General features: G+C 50.5%; 1 protein-coding gene across 3 annotated transcripts in view; it reads left to right on the top strand.

Moving 5' to 3' along the window:
- Positions 1 to 22,487, top strand: part of DTX2 (deltex E3 ubiquitin ligase 2) — a 64,042-nt gene that overhangs the window by 9,038 nt on the left and 32,517 nt on the right. For all 3 annotated transcript variants that reach the window (XM_065418102.1, XM_065418101.1, XM_065418100.1), the window contains exons 3-5: positions 163 to 552; positions 6,872 to 7,466; positions 22,341 to 22,399. In XM_065418102.1, the coding sequence (XP_065274174.1) occupies positions 246 to 552; positions 6,872 to 7,466; positions 22,341 to 22,399 (961 nt within the window). In that variant the 5' untranslated portion in view covers positions 163 to 245. The remainder of the gene's footprint in view (positions 1 to 162; positions 553 to 6,871; positions 7,467 to 22,340; positions 22,400 to 22,487) is intronic.

The following is a 22,487-nucleotide window of genomic DNA, read 5'->3' as shown; positions in this document are numbered from 1 at the left end:
CGGGTGCGTAGACTTTGCCACCTACCTGCAGGATTGCCTGCTGTTAGCTCAGGGCTGTCATTCTTCGCTCTAACAACGAGGAGTCCTGGTGGCACCTTAGAGACCAACAAATGTATTTATTAGCTCTGTATGTCTTGTCTCTCTCTCTCTCTCTCTTTGCAGGCCTGACATCCGCCCTTGAAGAGGATGGTTTGAAGGTGGGTGAACAACGCGCTCTGACTTGGCTTGCTTTCAGACCTTGGAAAATGGCAGCAGCGCTGGGTGCTGGAAGCGGTTCTGCTGGGCCACCTGGGCTCCCCAATTCCGTGCCAGGGCATGCCGCCCTGCCCGCAGTGGCTGTATGGGAATGGCAGGACGAGTTCGGCAGGTGGAGGCCATACAGAGGGAGCGTATGCAGCTTTATCGAACAGGCTCTCCAGGCCCCTGCGCAGAAGGGGAGACGATCGGGAACCGGGCTGGCCAGCAGCAGTATCCCGTTGGGGCAGGCAGATGCCACGCTCGCCCCTTATGTCATCGACATACCAAGCCTGATGCAGTTCCGACAGGACACAGGTAAGAACCCTCTTTCCCGGCTGTATTCAGATCACTGTGCACTTAAAGCTTCACTGGGATCACTCGTGCTTAAAATTGCACGTGTGCTTAAATGCTTTGCAAGGTTGGGATCTTAGAACCGTATGCCCTCTTCCCCCCCCGCCCCCCCCAGGATGACCAGATGTCCCGATTTTATCGGGACTGTCCCAATATTCACTGGACAAACAAGCAATTTTGCCCTCTGCTCCGGTGCACAGGCGGAGCCCGGAGGGGCTCACGCGCTCCCCCCACCCACCCCGACTCCGCCCCCTCCTTCCCCCATTGGATCCCTCCCCAAATCCCCGCCCTGGCCTGCCTCAAGCCCCGCCCCCTCACTGCCCCATTGGATCCCTCCCCAAATCCCCACCCTGGCCCTGCCTCTTCCCCAAGCACGCCGCATTCCTCCTCCCTCCCAGGCTTGCTCTGATCAGCTGTATGGCAGTGCAAGTGCTGGAGGGAGGGGCACCCAGCACTCCCCCTGCGAACTGCTCCAGCTTCTCCAGGAAGGTGAGGATGGCCCGACAGAGATCCCGCAGTGGCTCCCTCCACCCGAGCCCCCGGTAGAAGGCGAGGCAGGCCTGGGCCTCCTGCGCCGCGCCCATGGCTCACGAAGCGGCCCGGCCCGGGCGGGGAGGGCGTCTGGGAAGCGAGCCAGGCTGCCCCGGGGATCTAGTGCAGCACATGGGCTTGGCAGCTCCAGGCCGGGGCGCGCTCAGCTGTTGCGGCCACCATAGAGTCGGGTGGAGACGGGGCTGTGCCGCCTGGCGGCGGCCGTCACAAAAAGACTCTGCCCTGCAGGCGCGCCAGCCCCCCATCTAGTGCTGCAGGGGGTCTAGCCGGGCTGCAGGGAGCTGCCGCTGCTCGCCCGGCCCAGCTCAGCTCCCCCCAGCCCGGCTCCCACCCACTGCAGCCACCGCTGGAGAATTCCGTGGGCGCAGCTCCGCTGCTGGGACCCCGTTTCTGCTCCTCTTTGCACTGCTCGGCTGTGGTCCCCGTCATGCCTGTCCCTTGCTGGGCTCCCCTGACACCTGCGGTGCGGTTGGAGGGGCTGGCTGAACTTGTCATCTGGTCACCCTACCCCCCCCCCCCCCCTTCCTGTGCACATCCCTTCAGAGGAGTTGCATAAAAAGGCCTTTTTGTGATTAAAACACTCATGTTTGATTCCCTTGTCCCCCCCTTCCCCGGCTGCAGCACCAGCCGCTCTGGCTTGGCCTAGCGCCCTGTGGACGCTGCTGAGCTAATACCTGCAATCCCCACAGAAGGACGTAGGGCAGTGCTAGAACACTGCCCCTTCACATTGGTTTTCCTTTCCTGCTTTTTTTCCCCCTTTCTTCCAGGGAGGAGGGAGGTTGGCTTTTGAGGGCAAGGTGCAGGATTAGTTGCCAGAAAATCTGGGTTCTGTTCCCGCCTTTGCTCCTGACTCACTGCACAACCCACGGAGGTCACTCAGGCCAACAGTTTAGTGGCCATTACATCTGGATGATCACCTTTAGCACCTAGGGGCTGACTTTTTTCCCCCACTGGAAGTAGTGAGCACCTACAGCTTCGATGGGGTTTTTGTGTGCTCATCACCTCTGGAAAATCAGGCCTGGGTGTCTCAAAGTGGACAGCCAACATTTGTGGCGCCTTCTGAAAGCACAAGCCTATCTGTGCCTCAGTTTACCCATCTGTAAAATGGAGCGAACACCTGCCTCCCGAGATGTGGCAAGGCTTGGTTCGCTCTGAGGGCCTTAGAGAAGGGCAGAAGTGTTCAGATTTCTTGAATATAGTAAATCAGCTGTGTTCGCAGAGCGTGAGGGGTGATAAGATGATTCCTAAATGACAGGACTGTAAGCAAGGACGGACATGGCCTTCTTGATCATGTTCCCGGCTCATATTCCTACTTTCTTGCTCTAATGTTAGGGTGAGTAGCACACAGCTGGGCTGGGCACCGCTCTGGAGGGAAGGACCTGGAGCTTTGAAACCTGGCTAGGAAGGTGTCCCGGGTGAGAGATTTCATCAGCAAGATGAGTGTGTTTGGGAGTGTTTGTCACTGGCTTAGCACTAGTAGCTTTGAATATTCTTTAGGCACCCAGCAGCCTTGTTTGGATGGGGCTCATAATTCTCTGAAACCTGCCGTGGAGATCACCAAGCAGGCACCAGGACTGCCTCTTTCCATCCTGCTCAGTGACCAGGCTGTGAGTAGAACCCAGAAGTCCTAACTCTCAGGCCTGGCTCTCCGCAATAGTCAGGGGTCCCCTCTCTCTAGGCCCCCCCATTTACTCTCGGAAATTGGCCCTTTTTCTGACAAGGGCTACAGCAGGGTGATTGAATCAGTAAAAGTGATGGGCTTTGTCCCAGCTATGTGATGAGTTAGAATGGTCTCGGCACTCAGCAGTGGATCTGGTTCTTAGTGTAGGTGGAATCTTGTGAGCAGCTGGGGTGGAGGACCACCTAGGGAGCACCATTCTGTCCTAATGGCCAAACTGTGAATGGAATATCCTCCCCCTGGAGAGGGGCAATCTCTCTGAATGCAGCTACTGATGCTCTATATTATCTTGCGTCTCTTTAGTCCCTTTCACTGGAAAAGGTTCCACAGCGCTTCACAAATTATATTCATGCCAGCTCTGGGGTGGAGGGAGGGGAGCTGCTAGGGTGGCGGAGTGAACGTTTTAGCAAAGGACCCTGGGGTCAAACCTCTACTCATATGAAACTATAATGGAACCTTTAATGTTGGGGCTGCTGACTCAGTTTTGAGGATCTTATCTGAAAGTCCCCTCCCCGTGAGTGCATGGGGCTCAGTAAATTGATCTTGAAGGGGTGATGGACCGAGATGGCCTGGCTGGGATTTGGATCTGTTGCTGCAGGGACCGCAGACACGTTGCCACCTGTTCAGTTTGCATTTCAGTATGATCCTTTAAAACTCTCTTGTCCCCACTCCCTCCCCTTCTGCTGGTGCAGTTATATTCAAAGCTCCCCCGTTTGAGCAAGGCTCCCTGCCTTTAGACATGAACGTTTTGTAAATGATCAGCCAGCTGACCTTTGTAATGCGCTAGAGATAAAATAAACGCCGCAGGAAACGTTCCTATGAAAATCTTTAAACAGAGCGAAAAAGAGGCCACTGCATTCTCCCTGCTGCTATTAGACAGACAAGCAGGCTCTTCAAAGGAAGCGAGGAAGAATAACAGGAAGCCAGTGTTAACAGGTCTAACATCCCCATAGAAGGGGAGCGACAGCTGCAAAGGCGGATCTCAGGCGCTGGATTAGAAGCGAGCCTCAGCTGCTGGTCAGCGCAGCGTAGCTAGAAGTAAATATCGGGCGGCTTCAGGAACCGTCCTAAAGCTACCACTGTCTGTGTGGCCAAGATAAGAACGGCCAATGCCCCGCCCGCTGGGTATCCCAGGGCGGTACCACCTCACACTGTATGTTGAGCCCCAAAAGCCACCTCTTCCCACAGCTGGGGGTAGTGGGTGCTGCGGTTGCGTGCTCTGAAACCCTTGTGCTGCTTTTATCCTGCAGTCTGCTAGGACAGTCGGATGTCCCTGCTGGCTTTGAACGCTAGCCCCCAGCTGAGCATCTGTCTCCCACCATCGTTTTCCCACAGTGTCCATGTCCCCCCCCACGCATTCCTTCACCTGTGTGTCTCGCTGCGGATCCAGGTGTGCTGTAAGGTAACACCCCCTCCTTCGCTTCGTTTTCAGGGAGCAGGTCCTGGAACTTGCTTTGGGGCACGTACTCGAATTTCCCATCCCAGAGCCGGCTCCTCAGCTCGTGGACGTCAGCCTATCCCTTGATGTCAGCGATACACTGATTTACACCGACTGAGAATCTGACCCACTAGGACAGGGGTCCCCAACGCGATGCCCGCGGGCGCCATGGCATCTAAGTGCGCCTGCGTACTGGCCGGCAGATGAGCATCCGCCGAAATGCCGCCGAATTTCGGCGACGACGCCTCTGGATGACGCCGCTTGTCGGCGGCATTTCAGCGGATGCTCGTCCGCCGCCACAGTCCTCCGTGGCTCGTCTGGCACCCGCCAGACAAAAAAGGTTGGGGACCACTGCACTAGGATTTCCAAGCCTGATGTTTGAGCTACAAGGGCTCAGCCTGGATCTGAGGATAGCCCTGGGGAAGATACTAGAGCTCCTTTGCTTTCAGTAGCTCTTAAGTAGCGTTGGTCACGTGTTTTCTCTTGTCATGGGTCAGTATTCTGCTGCTACAGCAGAGTAAACCAAGAGCAGTCAGTGCTCTTGTACGGAGCAGGTCACTTGCTGAGCTAACCTCTAAAGCAATGATCTGTAACTTTCTAAGCCCCCAGAGCCACATAACCAATTTCCGTAATATGCTGGAGGACCACAAAACAGCCATTATATGAGATACTGAGGTCGTATTAATTGGAGATGGTGCTTTACAGTAATTATGAAACTCTTCTTTTCATGTGGACACATGTCATGGGGTATGTGAGGGGCCATGTTGTTCAGTGGTTGAGTGAGGACTCCTGGGTTCTTTTCCTGTCTAGTCCTGTCATTGACTCACTGGATGGCTTTGGGCAAGTCACTTTGACACCGTGCCTTAGTTTCCCCATCATAAAATGGGTACCTCACAGGGTCATGAGGCTTAGTGTTTGCAAAGCGTCTGGGCATTCGTGGATGACAGGTTCTTGTAAATCAGGGAAGTCCCCACCCCACTCTCTCTGCAGCACTCTCAATAGATTATGCTCCATAATCTTTCTTTATTTTTAACTTATGTAATAGAACCCTGAGGCAGGACTGCACTTACAGACATAAGCCTTCGCTTGAGCCATCTGTTCCTAGGGATGTTCCTTGACCTGCCTGACTCTTTTACCTTGAAGGAATTCTCAGCCTATTCTGCGTCGGAGTTGGAGCTAATGAGACCCTCCTGATCTGGTTGCCATAGTGAGTCACTAGAACAGCTCTGCCCCTTTACAAAGGGTCTTGAAGTCAGACGCCTGAAAGTCAGATCCCTACAGCCCAATACTGGTCACAGTGCCGTACCCAAAGAGCACAAAATATGATTAACCAAACACATTATACCAGAATCCAAACCAAACCCACAGAGTAATGTAGGAAGAGGCTGACTCCAGGGGAGTTCCCAGGAGACTAAAATGTTCAAATGCATCTAAGTGACTTAGGCTCCTGAGTCCCATTTTCCAAAGTGACATAGGCACTTAGGAGGCAGTGAAAGTCATTGGGACCGAGGCTCCGATGTGCCTGCGTCACTTAGGCTTGTGAGCCACTTGGGTGCTTTTGCAGCAAAGAGTCCTGTGGCACCTTATAGATGTATTGGAGCAGGAGCTTTCGTGGGTGAATACCCACTTCGTAAGAAGCATGTGACGTCTGCGTCTGACGAAGTGGGTATTCACCCACGAAAGCTCATGCTCCAATACGTCTGTTAGTCTATAAGGTGCCACAGGACTCTTTGCTGCTTTTACAGATCCAGACTAACACAGCTACCCCTCTGATACTTGGGTGCTTTTGAACATTTTCCCCTGTACAAGCTCTGTAGCTGCAGAAAAGTCTTCCGTGAAGGTTTGCTCATGCCTCCCTGGTCCTCCCCCTTAGGTGTGCATCCCCAAAGACACTAGCACCATGGAGGAGCGGAGTTCTGGGGGCCCCTCTGATGCTGCCGGTGCCTGGGCTGGTTCAGTCCCTGCTGGGGGAAGACATTTTTGCTGACTTTTAATTTCCCCTTTTATTGGTTGGTTTCTATCCTCCTTGAGCAGGTTTTAATAAAAATAACCAGGGGAAATGTGCTTCTCAGATCACTTTGCTGCTGGGAAGCAGAGCCTTTGATATGTGAGCAGGCTTTAGCTCCTGCTGCTGGTCTAGAATAACCCTTGAACCAGCAACTCTGCTGTGGTTTTGTTCCCCTTCCCTCTGTATGAACAGCTGCTCTCTCTAGACTTTTCAAACTGCTTTCCCAGCTTTGCCTCTGCCTTTCCTCCGGACTGTTGCACACACGTGTGTATGTGTGGGTGCGGTACCTGGCAAAGTGGCCATTTCAAAGCATCTCCCAGGATTGTTCAATCTCCGAAAGACCCACATTTACTAAGCAACCAGACCTGGGTGGTTGGCCCTTTGGTGGTCACTTCAGAAAAGTTCCACTGTCCCTTTTGCGTGTGATTTCCTACAGTGCCCTAAGGAAGTGGATGCAGAATTCCCATGGAAAGTCAAAGGGAGTTGGGTGCTTGACTCCCATAAGCACTTTTAAAGCACCCTAGGGTGCCGCTTCTCCATAGATACTGCATTGCCATGTTTTTGCGTGGTTTTGACTGACGTCCAGTGTCTGTTTCTCTTGAACCAGGAACCATGCGATCCGTCCGCAGACACCTCTTCGCTCAAGACTCCGCGGCCGGGCAGGGCATCGTGTGGGAGTGGCAGAATGACGAAGGCGGGTGGTCTCCATATGAGATGAAGGTCTGTGTGTTCCTGGAGCAAGCCTTCACGCATGGCCTTCGGCATGTAGACCTGAGCTCCTTGGGCTACAACTACGACATTGATTTTGTATCGCTGGTCCAGACCAACAAGACCTCCAGGTTCCGACGAGGTATTCAGAGGCGCATGGACACCCCGTATCCGGTGACCACGGCCACGGGGCCCCTTCACACGGCAGTGGCTTGTTCTTGTCAACAGTGCTTGTTGAATAGTGGAACTGGCCCCATCACTACGCGCTATCGGCACTCCATGATAAACCTCCCCAGTTCATCGGCCGTGCCGCAGGTTTCCAGTCGGACAGCTGCACTAAGCTCTTCTGGTCTCAGCTTTGTGCCCTATAACAAACCAACCTTGTCTGGAGCCAGGTCAGCGCCGAGACTCAATACACAGAGTGCATGGGCGCTGCCTCAGCCTGTGGGAGCCGGAGCCCCGAGCCCAGGACTGTCGGCGTCGAACGGAGTCAGGTACAGAAACCGATTGCATTTAGGGCCTTCGAGAGAACATAGTCTAACCTGCTAGAATTTGCCATGTAGCAGGCATTTGAATCCAGACCCACATAACAGTGGTTGGATATGATAAAGGAAAGAAAAAAATGGAGTTTGTTCCCTGTCTGGCTGCTTTGTGATGGATAAAGGCGGCCTGGAAGGAAGCTATTGCGTTCTCCTTCCCCTCTTGTTTTTTCACATTAGAAATCCAGGCCAGGTCTTCTCTAGAAGTCTCTATGGGCTCCTGGAGAACGTGGTCGGATTCTGATGTGGCGCATTCCAGGAAGGGGGAGGTGGTTAATGGAAGGGACAGGGTTTTATTCAGGCAGTTTAAAACTGAGTTAACACAGAAGCCCCCCCAAACCAGCCAGCTGTAAAAAGTTCAGAACCCCGTCCCTTCAACGAAGGGCCGAGAGTGCTCCCGGCATGCATCTGAGACTGACAGTAAGTCATCCAGGAAGGTCCCTCCTTGACAGCTCTAAGTTTAGTTTTTATGAATCAAAAGACCTTCCAAGATTTTTTTTAATCAGCACAAAGAATTTTTAAAAAAACGGAAACAGCATAAATCCAGCATTGTTTTTCTTGTGCTGCTCGCCTTTGAAGGCACCGAGCCAGATTCACCTCTGGCGTATCTGAAGTCAGTGGAGTGATGCCACTGCCGAATTTGACCCATTCTATTGGACAGAGCCTCCAGCTTTATAAGGTTAAATGCTGAGGTGTGGCTGGATAATCGGAGACGCAGTTCGTTCTCCATGTGCTCTCATGCCGTGAGTAAGGCCAAGATTTTGTCACGGAGGTCACGGAATCCATAACTTCGAGACTTCTGTGACATTTTCCGCTGGAGGTGTCAGCTGGCAGGGGCCCAGCAGCTCTCAGCTGCCAGGAAGCAAGGGACCCCACAGCTCCCAGCCGCCGTGGGTAGCGGGGAGACCTTGCAGCTCCGAACCAATGCAGGCAGCAGAGAGCCCTCCCTGCAGCTCCCAGCCACCACCAGCGGCAGGGGGTGGGGCTTGCACCAAGGGGTCCCCCTGCCGCTCCCAGCTGCCTTGGGCAGCAAGGGGGACCCCGCAGCTCCCAGCTGGCAGTGGCAGTGGGGGGACCCAGAAGCCCCAGCGGCCGTGGGTACTGGACCCTCCTCACTTCCCATTTTGTCATAGTTATTTCTAATAAAAGTCAGGACCAGGTCACGTGGATTTTTGGTCATTGCCCATGACCTGTCTGTGACTTCTACTAAAAAATAACCATGACAAAATCTTAGCCTTAGCCATGAGCAGCGTCTGTCTGACGTGGCAGGACTGAAAGCACAGCAAAAACGTCATTTTTTGCAAACACAGTCGGAGGCTTGCCTCGTGAAGGCTGGCTGCTTGGGGCTTCTGTTTTCTCCCCTTTCCACTGAGGTCACTTTCTGGTGGGGGCTTTTGGGCAGCTTCCGAATGTTTTCAAGGGAGTAGCCGAGGTGGAGCAGAAGTGCTGCACTTGGTCCCTTGTTCTATCAAGGGATTTGGCCTCTCTTGATTCTGCTTCACCCCGTTGTAGAATTCTGTTCATGCTACAGCCATCACTTGTTTGGCTGTTCCCTGACACAGGTGAGACAGGTTTCCATCTTGTGGTGTAAGTGGGCTCTTAGCTGTGTCTCCTGAACTGGGCTACAGCCCGACAAAGAGCAAAGGGATCCGTGTGGGGGACATGTTTGGTTCCTGCCTACGCTACAAGAGAAGTGTTTCAATGAGTGTTGCGGCTATGTTGGGGAGGGGGCGACTGTGTTGTAACGGTGCAGAGGTGGGTGCAGGAGTTCTTATGGATCATTTCATTGTTCTGCCTTTAACAGCTGCCCCACTTCTGTGTCGTGGTGTTACATTTCTTGGAGTGGCTCAGCTGGTCGTGTTCATGGCCCTTCCCCAGGAAAGCAATGAAGCTGAGGTGCTCTAGGGAGGATACTCCAGTGTGTACCTGACCTGATAAGGCTCTGTAAACTGCCAAGCCCATGTGCACCTCTCAGCCCTGTTCTCCTTCTGGGTTTTAGTTTGATACGGCTCTTTTGTGCCACATCCCGTTTTTGCTCCCTCCCAGCAGCAGAAGTGTCAACCTGACTCAGTTCCACAAGTGGAACAAGCTGATGTCCAAAAAACATTCCAACCTGCACAGGATTCTGTCCCTTTACAAATATTCACAAGGGTAGCAGCAGTAATAGGTGGATTGTTAGTTGTAAAGCACCCTTCATTCAAAGTGTTTTGCAAACAGCGAAGAGCTAAGACCGCAAACCCCTCCCACCCAGGAGGTAGATGTACGTTCCATTTTACAAATGGGGAAACCGAGGCACAGATGGGCCTTCTCCAGGGTCACACAGCGAGTCAGCCACAAGAGTCAGGAATACACTCTAGGGGTTTATCAACACTTGAAGAGAGGGGGCGGGGGGGGGGGGGCGGGAAGCCTGCAGTAGCGAGACTCATCTCAGAGCCCCAGTTGTCTATCGGGCTAAAAATAACAGGGTAGACGTTGGACCCCGGGCTCTGAAACCCAGTGAGCAGGGTGGGTCTCCGAGCCCAGGCTCCAGTCCAAGCCTGAATATCTACAATGCTATTTTTAGCCCAGCAAGCCCTAGTCAGTGGATCCAGGCTCTGAGACTGTACCACCAGTTGTGTGTGTTGTTTTGGGGCTGGCGTGGTTTTTTGTTGTTGTTTTTTTGCAGTGTAGACAAACCCTGAGACGCGCTGGCTGGGGGCATATTTTTCCAGTGTAGAGGTACTCCAGATCTCCTGACTGCTGTTGCTCTTGTATGTAGCTTGTGTGCCGCCTTTATGGTTCATGATACTTCAGGTCCATCAACAAATAACATCTCCCATCCTCTCTCAAACTACAGAACAAATGAAGCGTTGAAAGTGGGAATGATTCCCTAATTCTCTACACAAAGCTATTCCTGATGGACAATCAAATTGAGTTGAAAGGAAAACTCCAATGTAATGTGGTCACTGCATCAAACTGCAGAGCTCAGTTGATCACTAAATAATGTTTCTTTAAAGCAGGGGTCGACAACCTTTCAGAAGTGGTGTGCCGAGTCTTCATTTATTCACTCTAATGTAAGGTTTCGCGTGCCAGTCATACATTTTAATGTTTTTAGAAGGTCTCTTTCTATAAGTCTGTAATATATAACTAAATTATTGTTGTATGTAAAGTAAATAAGGTTTTTAAAATGTTTAAGAAGCTTCATTTAAAATTAAATTAAAATGCAGAGCCCCCCGGACTGGTGGTCTTGACCCGGGTAGCGTGAGTGCCACTGAAAATCAGCTCGCGTGCCATAGGTTGCCTACTCCTGCTTTAAAGTCTCCGAGGTGCAATTAACACTCCTAGAGGAAACTGCTGTCTCAGCAGCCTTGTTGTGGTGCAAAATCGGATTGAGAGAATTCATGTCCCATTGGAAAGCATTCGGAAGTCAGCGGGCTCATTTCCCAGCTGTTCTGATCTTGGAATTGTTCTGGTTTCTCTGCTTTCTAAAGAGCTGAATTTTCTCAGTCCTACTATGCATCATTTGGCCGGGCCTCATGCGGAGAAGTGCAGTGTGGTATCATGCGCACTCCCCAGTAGTGGAGAGGACGGCTGAATAGAGATCCCAAAATAACGGCAGGCAGTGATTTCTGAAAACTGTTTCAGAAATTCAGCTGTTTCTTATCTGTCCAGCTATTTTGGGCATTGCCCAGAAACCTCTGCAGGTTTGCCGTTTACAAGTTGTCATGTATCTATTGTATAGCCAACAATTCATTTTTTACATAAAGACTTGTATGTCATTTTTTTACATGGTTTGTACACTTTGCTGCAAGGACTACTTCAATTCATAGGCCAGTTTGTTACCGTTGCATTCCATCTCTCCGCACTGCTTGCTTTCTGCTCAATAAAACCGAAGACACCTGCTTGGCCTGCTCAGTCAGTTTCAGATGCTTGAAAGGTGCAGTCTGCATGGTCTGCCGATCACAATGCCAGGACCCAGGCAATGACTCCAAAGGGATCTCTTTGGCTATCTGGGTGCTTTCTTTCCTTTCTCTGCAACTCCCCTGCCCCCAGCAGAATACAAAGAACTCCTTTGGGACTGGGTTGGAAGTCAAGAGACTTTGGGTCTTTCCCCAGTTCTGCCATTGAGTTTCTGTGTGGCCTTGGGAAGTCACCGCTCCACACCGTGCCTCAGTTTCCCCATTTTCCGGGTGGGGATAATATTGACCTTCCTCTGTAAAACGCTTGGAGATATAGAAATGAAAAGCACTAATTATTGTTGGCTCTTAGATTTGTGGTTTAAAAAGGACATTACCAGAACTAGGACTAATGGAAATGTTTTTGTGACTGTTTTTGTCTGATTTCCAGTGACAACAATTCCCTGTTGCGGATTGAAACCTCCCCTAGCAGTATTTGCAAAGCTGTTTGTGGTTTATCTATGGGCCCGTGATTTATCTATGGGCCTGATCCTGCAAAGTATTACTCATGTAGCTGTTACTCATGTGAGTGGCCTCCTGGAGAGAAAGTGGGAGAACTTCATCCAGTGAAAGTTTGCCTGAGCCCATGTGTTTGTAAAGTGCTGTGTACGTCTACAGAGCTAGGTGTGTTTCACTGTAATAACCCAGACATTGGAACATCGTATGTGTGCAGGAGAAGCTGAACACGAACTTGCTAGTTTAATTGTCCAGGCTGATCCAGTGTAAAAATATAAACAACATGAAGGTTGAATAGTCTATAGGACTTTTAAAGTGCTTTGTATTGTTAATACAAGAGGATGGTAGTAAGGGGAATATGAATGTTTTTTAAAATTATTTTTGAGCCTCAGTGTCCTGATTTTAAAAAGAAACATTTACTCTGATTTCTAATAGTGCAGTATTCTAATTTACATTCAGACGAGACACTTACAGGTGAAGCCCTGTCTGAACATTAAATATCTCTAGCATTTTGCATACGAGGAAAAGATTCTTCCTGTCCCAAATTCCCCTTCTCTTTCCAAACTACTACACAGAGCTCTAGGCTATTGGCCTAGTTGGCTGCTGACTTTCCTCCCCAGAGGTGGCTGCGTTTCAGTGGTGCATTTATATATATATCGTTTGCGAAGTGCGTACTGATCCTTGTGGAAGGAGGCTTTAGGAATGACCAGAGAGGTACTGCAGACATCACCTGAAGACAGACCTTCCCTAAGACTAGGTTAGGTACTAACAGTAGGGTGGTCAAGTATCAGGGGGTAGCCATGTTAGTCTGTATCCACAAAAACAACAAGGAGTCCGGTGGCACCTTAAAGACTAACAGATTTATCTGGGCGTAAGCAGGGGGTTGGACTAGATGATCTCCTGAGGTCCCTTCCAACCCTAATAATCTATGATAAGCTTTCGTGAGTAAAACCCCTCACTTTTACAGAACTCCATGCATCTGAAGCTTTCACTCCATGCATCTGAAGAAGTGAGTTTTTTTACCAACAAAAGCTTATGCCCAGATAAATCTGTTAGTCAGTAGGGTGGTGTGAGCTCTTTGTGGGATAAGGGCTGCCGTGAAATCAAGGAGGGGGAGTAACTGATTCCAGATCAGCCTCATTTCTGCTACCTCTGTGGATTTGTGCAAGCAGAAGACAGGCATTCCTCTGGAAGAATACAACCCCTCTCATATGTCTCGTGGGCTACTGTTTCCTGTACTAAACACACAGCCGGTTTGGAAACACTGGTTCACAAACAGAACCAAACTGTTCTGTCATCTCAGGAGCATTAAGGGATGCTCAGATAAGCTCGCTCCTAACTAATGTGCTTTGTCACTGATGCTGGACTGGATTGATTCTTAATCCACACCTAGCAGCATAGTACCAGAGCGCCCTAAGAGCCATTGCATTGCCTTCTCTTGCCCATGTGGACTAAGCTTTTGGGACCGAGTGGGCAGTTTTCAATAGGGCCCTGGTTAGGATTTGGACTGAGAGTCCCACATTCCTGGAGGGCCCAAGGGCTGTGAGCTGTTAGTATATTGAAGGTGACTTTGGAGGAAGCTGGTCCGTAGCTTGGCAGACGAGGGTGCCCATCAGTGAAGTCATGAAACTTGCTGACTTTGCTTGCAGACAGTGTGGTGCCCACTACATTCACAGAAATCCATGGCCCATTAAGCCTTTTAGAGGCTGCGGAGGGGTTACTTGATCAGGCATCTGCTGGGAACAATGCAACACCACAGGGAATATGGCTTATACTCAGGGTCATTGGAGGGGTGTGGGAGAGACTAGACACACCTGCAAATGGTGAGACAGGAGTGGTCCTACGTGCAGACTATGAAATCTGCCTTTGTGGCTTGACCCTCCTGGCTGCTAGCTCCATTCCAGATCACCGTCTGGCTGTTAGAGTCAGTGCATGGCGCAGGAGAGAGCCACTTGACATTGCTGTGGGGAGATTGTCAGACTAACTTTCTGGGGGACTGGAACTTGGTTTGGAAGGTGAGAGTTTTGTTGGCTTCCTTTACCCTGTGAGCATCTGGCTGTGGAGGTTTCTGCCTTAGCTGTGGGGTTTTTTTGGGGGGTGGGGAGGGCAATATCTAATATTAGCCTGTATCCTAGCCATACCCTTGTCATTTGTTTCCGGTGCACTCCATGCGAAAAGCTATTCCTTTATTTGATGCTGGCAGATGTCTATCAGTAGAGCTGGGGGAGACTTTGGGGAGGGGTCCAGAGACCATGCTCTTGCACTGATGGGGGGAGGACTGTAGCATTGGAGGAGCAAGCTCATACCCCGTGATTCAGGCAAGGATGGGCAGTGCAACTCTTTGTCAGAGGATGTTTCTGGAAGCCTTGTGGCATCCTCCTAACTCTGGATTTTGAATCTCTGTGGGGTTTTCTTGTATTCCCCCTCCCCCGTCTGACCCTACACGCAGGGATTCAGAGGGAAGGGGGACAGTGAGGGTAATTTGGGCCTCAAATAGCAGCAAATGGAAAAGGGACAATTTCACCCCAAGCAGACAGCCCTGGATGGCTTTTCCCTTTCTTTCCACATGATGGACTTGAGTCGGAAGCCCAGTTAATTATTCCTGTCTGGGGTTCTGTTCTCCGGCTTGTGAAATTCCATTTTCCAACAGAAAATATTCTAATACCCATGTATTAGAGGAAACCTGAGCAGCCGACTCTCACAATGTGTTTCATTTTACTTCTAGCTGTGACATTCCTGGGTTACTTTATACACTAGATTCCCCCTCCTCCCCTTTCCCTCCTCAGCTAGGGTTTGTTTCTGCAAAATGTTTCTTCTTTTCTTCCCTCACAGTCCATATGCGTCTCCTCCTTTTGTCGCTTGTACATTTCAGGGAAATGTTAGTGTTTGTGGCTGATTCAGTGTCCGTGAACATAAGGGACTAATTACCCTGGCAAGAGCTGGGTGTCTGTGTGAGCTTCCAACACAGAGCTCTGCTGATGCATCTCCGTTGTGACGTACCCTTGCCAGTTTTGTGGTCCAGGCTCAGAGCCCCGACTGTTCTGAGGCTGGGTTTTGTGACACTGACCTGTGTGTACAAGGGGCAGTGAAGAGATTTCGGTCTGCAGAGCAGCCACCCAATGAACAGCTTTGCCCCCCTTTCATCTCTGGGTATTTCCTGTCCAAAGACTTGTCTACACAAGGAGAGGGGGGCCCTCAGGAAAGTTAATGCGAGTGAACGAAAGTGGATTAGTTAAATCGCATTAAACCCCTGTGTGGATGCTCATATTCAGAATTAAAGTGGCCACAGATCAGTGTAGCTTTAATTGAATGTAACTGAATTAAGGAATAGGCAGGGCTGCAACCGTGCATCACCCCCGGAGGATACCTAGGTCTGAAACACAATTATAACGTGTATTTCTCTCTACACTGGCAAGAACATGCCAGGTTATAATATGGTTTGAACATGGGGTCTGCTCTTTTGCAGCAGCGGAAGCAGTTGAACGAAATGCATTAATTTTACATTTATCCCGGGCAGGGCAGGGGGGGGGAGGGATAGCTCAGTGGTTTGAGCATTGGTCTGCTAAACCCAGGGTTGTGAGTTCAATCCTTGAGCGGGCCACTTAGGGATCTGGGGCAAAAATCAGTTCTTGGTCCTGCTAGTGAAGGCAGGGGGCTGGACTCGATGACCTTTCAAGGTCCCTTCCAGTTCTAGGAGATAGGATATCTCCATTAATTTAAATTTAAAACACATTTTTCAAAGGTCGGTTAAATTCCGGATTCCCTTGAATCATTGATAGATCAAGGTAATTACAGAGAGGAGCAGGAAACAGTGTGGCCCAATGGGTAGGGCACTGAATTGGAACTCGGGGCGGGGGGGGAGTCGATTCTTGGCCCTGCCACTACCCCGCTGGGTTGACTTTGGGAGTCATTTCGTTTCTCTGTGCCTTACTTTCCATCTGTAACATGGGGGTGGGGACGCCAACCTTCTTTTGCAAAGCACTCTCCGTAAGAACGGTGTATTTATTATTCCCACTGCCAGCTGGATGTGTAGCAGAGAGAAACTACAGTGAAGTCAGCACCTTACAATTGCTGGTGCCATGGGCCTGTTGTGAGCTTAGCTGCTTTCTGAAGATAACACCAGGAGTGGGAAGGGGTGGATTTCTAAAGCGATGGGAACCGCAGCGTAGTAATGCTCTTTGCATCACTCTAGTTAATTACAGAGAGGGATAAATCGCTGAAGTTTGGTAAGAAGTGTCTTTGATGTAATAAAGGCAGATCTAACACTGCTGCAGGAAGCTGCTCGACAATGTAATAATTATAAAGCGGACCAACGTAATCCCTGGTGTAACTCCATTAACGTGACTGAAATTAAACCAAGGATAGCTCTGGCCCCAAATGTTCAGTTCAGCCGCATGTGGTGGCAGGAGGCTTTCATAGCTGTAAGCTAGTTTCTGTGTGTTTAAAAATCAAAGGGGGGTGAGTTTACAGTGGTTTGACATACACCGTATTTGCAGATTATGGGTGTGGTGCCGAATACCCACAGTTTGCATTGACTTCCCTGGACGTGGGCAGATGTTCAGCATTTGTCAGGATGGAGCACTATGTGAGAAGCAGCAGGGCCTAGTGGCTAGGGCAAGGAGGAGGGAATGAGGGCTGAGTTCTAGTCCTGCTCTGCAACGTCCTCTTTTTCCCCTCCCACCGTTCACCTGTCTTGTCTGTAGACAAGGAGGTAAACTCTTTAGGGCAGGAACTTTCTCGCTGTTTTTGTATAGCACGGTGAAGCCCTGAGCTCAGCTGAGATACAACGAATAACAAACCACTTTCTGTTGTTTCCCATTGTGTTAAAAAAAAAAAAAAAAAAAACCCTAAAGAAATCTAGCTAGTGTGATGTTAACTTGGTGAAATGGGAGTCCAGAATTTTCAACATACCCTGCCGTGGCGCCTCACATGGGCAGGTGATTTTACTCCTGATGTTGCTCAGGATTAACTGCTCACAATCCAGGGGTGCAGCTGGGAGGTTTGATTCGCTCAAGCTCGCCTGCCGAAAACAGCAGTGTGGCCGTTGCGGCATGCGCAGTCTCGGGCTAGCCACCTGCGTTCAGACCCAGTGGGCTGGGCAGGCTTTGACTTGGGCGGCAATCCACGCTGCTGTTTTCAGGGCGCTAGTTTGAGCGCAGCTAGTGCGAATCTGTCTCCCCGGGCTGGGGCGCACGCCTCCCAGCTGGAGTGTAGACATCCCCATGCGGCCGGGTATCACAACGCAAAATGTCTCTCTTGAGTGAGATCTGATTTAGACTGCTGTGTCCTCTGTTAAAAACACAAGTAACGGCGAGTTTGGGCCAGTCTGAAGCAGGAAATGTATTTTTGGGCCTGGGTTTGTAGTGCTCCGTCTGGCTTCTTTTGTTCTTTGAGGAAGTGCAAGTTTAGAATCAGGTCAGGCATGGCCATTTGCATCCTAATAGATCAATACAGAGTGCTGCAGAGAGAGCCTGGGCAACCTTTAAAACATTGGTGGAAAGAGGAACAGATCTTCTGTAGAAACAGAGTTTTCCCAAGCCCAGTGTTTAAGGCTGTGATTCTGTCCTGCTGTTGCTTCCTTATTCACATCGGCAGCTTTAGCTCTAGTTATTCAGAGCATGGATGGAAGACCAACTGGGTGGGTACATGAGGAGTTTTCTCAGGCTACTAAGGGGTGGGTGGGAAGAGTTTTCATTAGAGCCCATTGATAAATTATAGCCACTGCACCACCTTGCTAGCCACACAAGTCAAAGCTTGCCCAGCCCCCGGGGTTTGAGCTTAGGTGGCTAGCTTGAGTGAGTCAAACCTCTCCCAGCTTCAGTGTACTTACAGCATAGCAGTGTGGCCTAGTGGATGGAGCACTGGACTAGGACTCAGGAGACCTTGGTTCTATTCCTGGCTCTGCTACTGGCCTGCTGGGTGACCTTGGGCAAATCACTTTGCTGCTCCGTGCCTCAGTTTCCCCATCTGTAAAATGGGGATAATGCTATTGACCTCCTTTGAATAGTGCTTGGAGATGTACTGCTGAAAAGAGCTAGGTATTACGGTTACCATTAAAACCATGCTTCATGTCATGTCCCCATTATAGCCAAGGCACTTTAAGGTAAATTGTTGCAGTGAATCCTTCCTGTTTGTGCCCCAGCTGTTCAGGCTTCTCCTTGACAGGCCTCCGCCATCACTCTATGAGCAGCTGTTTGTTCGGGCAGGTGGTACAAAATGATCGTGCATCTGCAAAACATAAGAGAACTATTGTACTTCGAAGGCCTTGGAGTTATTTGACTTTGGGGTTTGAATCCAAGCTTTCAACTTTACTGTTCCCCAGCTTGGCACTGTTTTGGTTAGAAACATGTGGGTCAAATTCCAGGGGAGTGTAGACCTTGCCTACACCAACAGGAGGGGGTCTCCCATTGGCGTCAGTAATCCACCTCCCGGAGAGGCGATAGCTGGGTTCATGGAACAATTCTGTCCTAATGCTCTTTAGGGAAGTGTCTGTGTCCTGAACCTTAGCAAGGGCTGCCTCAGTGAGGGGAGTTGACCCACCTTTTCCCCTCCCTGGGAACGTGCCCTGTTTCCCAGGGATACTATGAGGATTGCTGCGTTAAAGACCGGGAGAGGCTCAGCTGCTGTGGTGATGGGGTCTGCGGTACTTTGGCTGGATAGGGGGTGATACAAACCCTGAGCTTTAGGCGTGTTAGTGGGAGTTGCCCAACTTTTGCATGTAGCCTTTTGCCCAGAGTCTTTTCCACTCTGGTGTCATGGGAGTAAAATCCACTCTGTCCTAAACGGGCAACTGCAGACCTTTCCATTTAGAAATGGATGTCAAAGACCATCTGATTTCTTCCCCGGTGCCTCTGTCCCTGCAAGGAAGGAGAAGCAGTGTTGTCATGTCTGCCTTTTTCTCTTTGAGCATGTATGTATGACAGGTGCTTTACTCGTTCAGAACTACTTAGTTTGGGTCAAACCCAGTCAGCTCTTCCTGTGCCAAGGTAGAGAGAGAGGCTTTAACATAAGGGCTCTTAAAACAAAGATGCCGCTTACATAACCGCGAGTAATCTCACGCCAAGGCCTCTCTTTCTCGTGCAGCTTCAGACAAGTGTCTGGGGAGACGTATCGGTGAGCGGGCATCTGTTGGAGACATGGATCAAGGGAAATACTGCTCCATGGGCTTGACTATATCAGCAGATGAGAGGAGTCTTTGAGGGGCGTTTTCTGCCCCCCAAAATATTACTTCTGCTGTAGCAACGGCAGGCGTCTCAGGCTCTGCTCCGGGCAGATCCATCCCGCTCCCCTTTGCCCAACTCCTTAACATCTTGTGTAGCCGAATGAGACACTGCTCCCAATTCATTTCACTGCACCCTGGCAGCTTGGCCAGCTGGCCTGCCCTGTGGTTCGCAGATCTAGGGTCAGTCTTTGGTGAGTGACTCATTGGCATAACAAAACTTTATACCCAGCACTGTGGCTTTGAATATACCCGCAAAACCATAGAGTGAGGAGTCTCCCCAGCAAGAGGAATCCATCACTTCCCTCCATTTCACCAGGCTTGGGTCTGTGACCCTAACGAAAAAATACGTACTAGGCACAGGAGATTGTGTTCTTCCCGCTGTGAAATCCCAAGGTCACTTGTCGTTTCACGAGGGCCCTGACTCCTGCAGTGGTCGAGCAGTACGAGAAACGTCCCTGCCTACTCTCACAAAGCATGGTTTGTCTAGGCTCCTGGCTTGTCCTGGTGGGCGTCCAGCACACGTTTTGAGCCCAGATTACCCAATGTTCCACCCTTCTATGTACTGTAGCAGTGACAGGAAACCTCGATATGTTTGTTCCACTTGAGGGATTTTGCCTCTGCTTTGCAGGGGGCAGTGGTGCTTTCGCCAGTTCAGCTACTCCGGCGATGCGGGCGTACAAGTACTTAGTGGATGCCTGGTATCTGCATTACTTGATCTTTCCTTAGCTGGCAAAAATGGGACGTGCAGTTCACCGCCAGTGCCCACGAGTGCAGGGTGGTAAAAACACCTGAGCCCTGCTACTCTTGAGCTTCCAGTGTTGGTACCATCATTGAATTACGAGGAATTACAGATGAGGCACCTCTGCTGCTCTCTCTCCTCTGTAGAGGCCTCTCTGGAGCTTTTTAGTACTCTTGCAAACGGGGAGGAGACCTATGCCGTTCTTGTGTCATTCTCTGGAGACGCACCTTGTAAGAGCCTCACTTATCCACCCACCTTCCCTGCTGAGCCCAGGATTTGGTTGCATTCTTTAATCTTTTCTGCCATCCACAAGAAGGAAAAAAAGGGAAGTGATAACACTAGAGTCTGCAACTCGCCACTCAGCACGGGGGATGAACCAGGCTAGGGGTGTGTGTGTGTGTGTGTGATGACATGGAGGTGCGGTGGAGCGGGCAGTCACGTGATAGGATCACGGACCCAAAGCTTAGAACTTGAGAGAACAGCTCTTCCGGGTGGGACGTCCCCCTGTCCTGTGCGGTGTTCGGGAGGGAGGAGGCGAGCCGTTTTGGTTCAGGGTTGTCAGCTCATTGACGTTGGTAGAGCGATCCTCAAATTCGCCTTCCCTCATTGAGCCTCGAAAAACGTTCATTGTCCGCGTTTGGAGGGCGAGACGCATCTTCGCTGTGGCTCTGCTCCTGAGAGGTGACCGAGGAGGGTGGTGGTGGAGGGTAGAAATGGGGCGTGGGAAGAGATCGGGCTAGAGAGGAAAGGGAGGAAAAAAACACCAAGAAGAGAACTGCTGGGAAGAGGCCAAATCAGAAGAGAAATATTGTGAAGAATGAAATGGATTTTAGGGTCTAATCCAAGCCCTTGGCGATCCCTTGGGGCCTTTCCAGGGACTTGGGTGGGCTTTGGATCACGCCCTTAGCGAGAGCAGCGAAGTGATGTGTCACTTGAAAAGATTGCGACATTCCGGACAGCTTAGTGTGAGGGGGGAAAACCCAGCCACTGAAATAGCCGGATGGGAAAACCACCATGATGCAGATTTGTAGGGCCAGAAGAAACCATTATAATCCTCTCCTCTGACTGCCCGCAAAACACCAGCTATAGCACCTCAGCCAGTGGATTCCTGCCTCGAGCCCATAACCTCTGTTTGAGTTACAGTGGTTACGTCTCAAGGCATGTAAGGTAGGAGGAGCAATGGGGGGAGAAAACAGGAAAGTGGGTTTTGAAAGTTATTTAATAGAGATCCTGCTTTGTGCAATATTTGGAATCTGATTTTTAATGCCGGTCGATCGCATTTCTTTTGGCCTAGAAACAGAAGCTTCTCTTGGCCTTGTCAGGTTCTTTTGAGGTGACAGGCACTGGGTAAGTGTAAAACATGATTCTTCCTATCGTACATTGAGTGAATTGGGATTGACTGACTATCTCACTGATGCAGAGCATGGCTGCCTGTCCTCCTTGGCTAATGCTCCATCCTAGACTGAAGTGGTCTCACAACCCCAGTACCTGAAACATCAGAGTTGGATGTTCCCTTTCCATTTATACAGGCCTTGTCTACATGGGATGCTACCACGCAGCAAGCCAGGGTGTGAATCTACTGTGCTATAGCAGGGTCCACACGGGACGTGACTACGTGGCCAGCTAGCGTGCTGTAGATTCACACCCTGGCTTGTTGTCCTTGTAGACAAGCCCTTGGTCTCCTTTCCCCGCTCCACATAACCCGGACCCTCTTCCTCCTGCTGTGACCTCTTGTCTCGGTGTGTTTTCAATCTGCTGCCCTCCCTCTCCTTCCTAATCGTTGTTGTCGGCAGAACACGCTTCTGCGGCCCATGCCCAGGTATTCCAAATTCACCTTGGTTTGAAATTCCGTCCCCTTGCAGGCCACTGGAACCCCTCCTCCCCCACCAAATTCCTAAAGAAGCTAGGCTGGGATTTCCAAGCGGGGTGGTCAGACTCAAGGGAAATTGGACACCTCACTCCTTTAGGTCTCTCAGGCCTCCCATTGCGTTCCCATTCCCATGTCCCAGTGCGGTCCAGTGGATAGGGCGCTTGGACTGGGATTCCCATCAGACTTCTGCTGCGACTTTCACCTCCCTGTGTTTCATTTTCCCCCATCTGTAAAGTGGTGCTCATCTCCATTGCAAAGTGCTTTGAGATCTACGGCTGCAAGTCACTATATGAGAGTAGGTGGTGGTGGTGTTATGCAGTGAGATTGCTTTTATTTTCACTAGCATCAACAACCAGTGCAGCAAGTCACCTGGAAAGTCTAATGCCTTTCTGCCTTTGCTGTATCTCCAGCTGTACTTTGGTATGTATTCGAGACCTAATTCTGCAGTGATTGACTTGGCTAGGTACGATGGGAAAATGTAACGAACACAAGCACAGTACTCTCAGTGGCCGTTGGACAGAATGCCACGTGCCGCTGAATTGCCCCATCTTGTCTGTCATCCATGCGGTGTTGTTAAACATTTTGTTTTGTTGTTTTTTCTCCCCAGTGTCCCAAATCTGCCGGTCGAGATGCCCAAGCCCAGCAAAGTGAACCAAGCTTTGGCAGGTAATGACTCCTCCTTGATTACTTGTTTTCTCCCTAGGTTTTTTCCTTTCCTTTGTAACTTGCTTCCTCATGTAGCCTCTGATAAGAA

This window comes from Emys orbicularis, chromosome 17 (assembly GCF_028017835.1).
Source record: "Emys orbicularis isolate rEmyOrb1 chromosome 17, rEmyOrb1.hap1, whole genome shotgun sequence".
Taxonomy (NCBI): Eukaryota; Metazoa; Chordata; order Testudines; family Emydidae; genus Emys; species Emys orbicularis.
Note: the sequence above shows the minus strand (reverse complement) of the source record. Positions and strands in the feature narration are given on the sequence as shown.